Source organism: Fukomys damarensis, unplaced genomic scaffold (assembly GCF_012274545.1).
Source record: "Fukomys damarensis isolate Sample0158 unplaced genomic scaffold, DMR_v1.0_HiC HiC_scaffold_6, whole genome shotgun sequence".
Taxonomy (NCBI): domain Eukaryota; kingdom Metazoa; phylum Chordata; class Mammalia; order Rodentia; family Bathyergidae; genus Fukomys; species Fukomys damarensis.
The window spans coordinates 35,661,397-35,665,426 of record NW_022900918.1 but is presented as its reverse complement, the minus strand read 5'-3'; the positions used below and the strand labels follow the sequence as shown (position 1 = coordinate 35,665,426).

Sequence of the window (4,030 nt, the reverse complement as noted above, 5' to 3'; positions counted from 1 at the left end):
AAAAAAAAAAAAAAAAAGTGTGTTCAAGTATATAGTTTTAAAATCAATATTTTTGCCAAGATAATAGCATCCTACCTTGAAGTGAAAGTCTTCCATGTCAGGGTATCATGTTTATCTTATATGACATCTATCAGCCCCACACATCTCTAATCAATTCTGAGTACCCACAGAACTCTATAATATGGGTAAAATAAAATAAAATACATATTAGGACACAGGTTTTTAGAGAAGTAGTTCTGAATAGGTATATTTTAGCTACTGAACGTGTTTGTAGTTCTTGTGTCATACCCATGTCTGACAACTCACCTTTCACAACAAAATATTCTTTTCAGGGACATGGCCTTTGCTTCTCAGATGTAATGCACTTTCAGTTTATTATTCAACAGTGAAAATGAGTCATACAGAGGTAACATTTTCATATGTTCTCTATCATCAGTTTTTATTTATTTACTTAGTAATCATATGGCTTCAGAGTACTTTACTTATTTCCATCTGCCCTGTGAGAGGCAGTTCAAAGTCATTAAGAGGTACAACTCTGGAGCAGCCTGCCTGAGTTTGAATCCTAGTGTATAACTATAAAAACTCAGGCAAGTTATTTAACCTGCTGTGCTTTATCTCTTAAATGGGTATAATGATAGTGCTTGCATAGAATTAGGAGGAAGATTTAAATGAGTTAACACATATAAAGCACTTACAGAATGTAACATACTGTAAGCACTATATGTTAATAATAGTATTACTTTTTATTTGGAGACCATGACTTGAGTCATGACTTTTACCAAATGTGTATAAGCTATTTAGTTGTCTGAAGAGTCAAAGGAGTAATTTTATTTTAATCCCTTTATTCTCTTCCATTTTAGGTTAAATTAAAAATACCTTTTGGAAATAAACTACTGGATGCTGTTTGCTTGGTACCTAACAAGAGTTTAACGTATGGAATAATTCTTACACATGGAGCATCAGGAGATATGAATCTTCCTCACCTCATGTCACTAGCATCACATCTTGCATCTCATGGGTTTTTTTGCCTGAGATTTACCTGCAAAGGCCTTAATATTGTACATAGAATTAAGGCATATAAAGCAGTTTTGGTAAGAAAATTTCTCTATAGTTACTTTAAGACGCGGTTTTAAATTTGTAATAAGTTTAAGGAAAATCTTGTTAGCAGTCATTGTTTTACTGAAAAATCTTTTAAAGAGATCCTTAAAAGTTTCCAGCAGTACCTGAAGGCTGTTGAATGGTCAGATCTCTCTTTTTTGCCATTTGTTGGTGTCCATGGATATGAATGCTTACATTATAAATGTTCCCTCAATGATTCTACCCAATAAGGTACTTATGATTTTCTCACTGGAATTATATAACTTTAGAATATAGTTCTGACATTTGGAGTCCTTTATCTACCACCTTGTGCATGTGCAAATAGGACAGTGTTTTCTGTATACATATATATTATTTAGGAACATTGATTAAAATCAGGGGTAAAGCTCAAATCTGAAATTTCTTTTAATCTAAATTATTTCAAGCTTACTAAGTTTTCCAGAGCCTTAAATTAGATGTTAATATTATCAACTTTTATATTAATTGGAAGTCTTTACTGGCCTTTTAAAAATTATTTAAAATACTTCGTTGCTTGACTATTTTATGAAGGTAATTCATTTTTCTCACACATTTGTATTATCCAGAATATGATTTAATAGTGAAAAGATGGCCAGAAGAGGTAAGAATTTTTCAAGAAGACTTTTTAGATTCTGTGGTTCTTTGCATAGATTTTCATTCATGTCAGTAATGATAGGAAATAATGTCTTCAATGTTCAATGAAATATTACATAGGAAAAGAACTTATAATCTTTTGGTTATTTTTATCTAGAATTATCTGAAGACCTCAGGAGAATACAAACTTGCAGGTGTTTTCCTTGGAGGTAAATTGCAAAGTTTGTGAATTCTTGTTAAAGACCTATTTTAATATTAAAATTGATAATGGAGTTAATATAAGAATTACTTTATGTTTTGGTAAGTGGCATCCTTGATGTTAAAGCACTTTACATATTTAAAGCAAATTTAAACTTGTGTATTAGAACCTAAAAATATCTCCTTTTATTTATATGTTGGAATCACTGTTTTGTAAATGATCCTTACACAAGGAATGTCCTCACCCTTTTAAGTATTCCTCAAGAAAAAATTACTTTTTTAAAAATTTGATTTAAGCTTGATCAGTGTTCAGCTTTTCATAAAGCTATAGGTTTCCATTATAGATATTGCAGATGTGTTGTCATCTTTGAAGTTGCATAATTTTTTCTGTTAACAAAAATGTTAAACAGTAAATAAAATCTAATTTTTCCACATTATCACAGCAACTTTATGTTCATGTTTATATTTCAAACTGAACTTAATTTTAATTGATGTTAGGTCGTTCAATGGGCTCAAGAGCAGCTGCTTCTGTAATATGTCATATTGAGCCAGATGAAGCTGATGACTTTGTTCGGGGTCTCATTTGTATTTCTTACCCACTGCACCATCCAAAGCAGCAGCATAAACTCAGAGATGAAGACCTCTTTCGCCTAAAAGATCCTGTACTGTTTGTATCAGGCTCAGCAGATGAAATGTGTGAAAAGGTAAATTATTACAAATTGATGTTTATATGAATGAGGTAAAAAAAAAAAAAAAAAGAAATCAAATGTCTTGGGAGGAAGCTATTACCTGCAACATTCAGTCTCTTTAAAAGAGCCATTTGTCTATTAATATTTGAATCTATTTGTCATCTATAATTTGAATTTTTTGAATGTTTATCTTTTTTAAAAAAGAACTTTATTATAATTTGTCTAATTTGTGTAATGCTAGACAATTAATGCTAATCTAATGCTAGTTGTCCTTTTGTTAGGCTGTTCTTTGAAGAACCTAAAAATATAGGCATATTGAGAAAGATGCATATCCCTGGAAAAACTTGGTAAATGGATTAACCCTTACTTTGAGAAATGAAGGATTTATATCTGAATGTCCTCATTTCTAGAGTGCACATTTGGTTTATCATTTCTACATTCCGACTGTTATAAAATTGACTCTTGAGAAATTGGCTTGGTAGTGTCCATTACTGAATAGTAGCCCAATATTATGAAACAACTATTTCCCAAAGTATAGAACTTCCTTAGGGAAAAGTTTTTTGGTGTTTGTTTGTTTTAATTTTTGAAGGTCTCTAATTTATTTTTTTGTCAATAATAAATGCTTGTTCTGTCCTTTCATACCATTGTATCTGAGAGAAGTGGGCTGCCACTTCTGTGGACATTTCCTTACACATTTCATTGCCTAGAAAGTTGTCTGAATAGTAGATAATGAGTACTTGGTGAGTAGATATTGGTATGGGGGGGAGATAATTTTTTTATTAAATGTCAAAATGGTATGTCTAGTATCTTCTTTGCGTCCTTCCCTTAGAACTTGTTGGAGAAAGTGGCACAGAAAATGCAAGCTCCCAATAAGATCTACTGGATTGAGAAGGCAAATCATTCCATGGCAGTGAAAGGACGGTCAACAAATGATGTTTTCAAAGAAATAAACACACAGATTTTGTCTTGGATCCAAGAAATCACTGAAATGGACAAGAAATAGGTTAAAGCCATGTTATTTTGAATACAAAAACAGTTAATTTGATAAATAACAATATACCTCTCACCATTGAGATATATTTCAGACTAATGTTCTTTAATGTTGCCCTATTTTTGAAACACATTTAATTGTGAAATTAATATACTTTACAAATGTCTTTGAAAGCACTGTTATAGTTGTATGAAGATGATGTACAAATATTGAAGGTGGTCTAAATATAATTTATTTTTATTAGTATAGTTAAGTTTTGAAAAAATTAAACATTTGAATTTTGTTACAGCCATGCTTTTGTCTTATTTGTATGAGAAAATACTTAAATTTTGTGCAGTAGTGTCATCTTTTTAAAAGAGAAATAGGAATTGGGGTTGTACTTCAGGGGAAGAGTATTTGACCTGGCATGAGCAAGACCCTATGTGAATTCCAAGCACTGAAA

At 31.2% G+C, this 4,030-nt stretch overlaps 1 protein-coding gene across 1 annotated transcript; it reads left to right on the top strand.

Annotated features, from left to right (window-relative positions):
* Window positions 1–18: 18 nt before the first annotated feature.
* Tex30 (testis expressed 30) lies at window positions 19–3,784 on the top strand. Its single transcript, XM_010604634.3, has 5 exons — window positions 19–406; window positions 861–1,091; window positions 1,868–1,919; window positions 2,407–2,612; window positions 3,427–3,784. Exons 1-5 carry the CDS (start codon window positions 392–394, stop codon window positions 3,598–3,600), a joined length of 678 nt encoding a protein of 225 aa, XP_010602936.1. The 5' UTR covers window positions 19–391; the 3' UTR covers window positions 3,601–3,784.
* Window positions 3,785–4,030: the final 246 nt, after the last annotated feature.

What these genes read in the sequence shown, in the direction of transcription:
- Tex30 (XM_010604634.3), top strand. An exon ending in TGCAGGTGTTTTCCTTGGAG is followed by an intron (nt 1,920 to 2,406) that starts GTAAATTGCAAA and finishes AATTGATGTTAG; the next exon opens with GTCGTTCAATGGGCTCAAGA. An exon ending in CAGATGAAATGTGTGAAAAG is followed by an intron (nt 2,613 to 3,426) that starts GTAAATTATTAC and finishes TCCTTCCCTTAG; the next exon opens with AACTTGTTGGAGAAAGTGGC.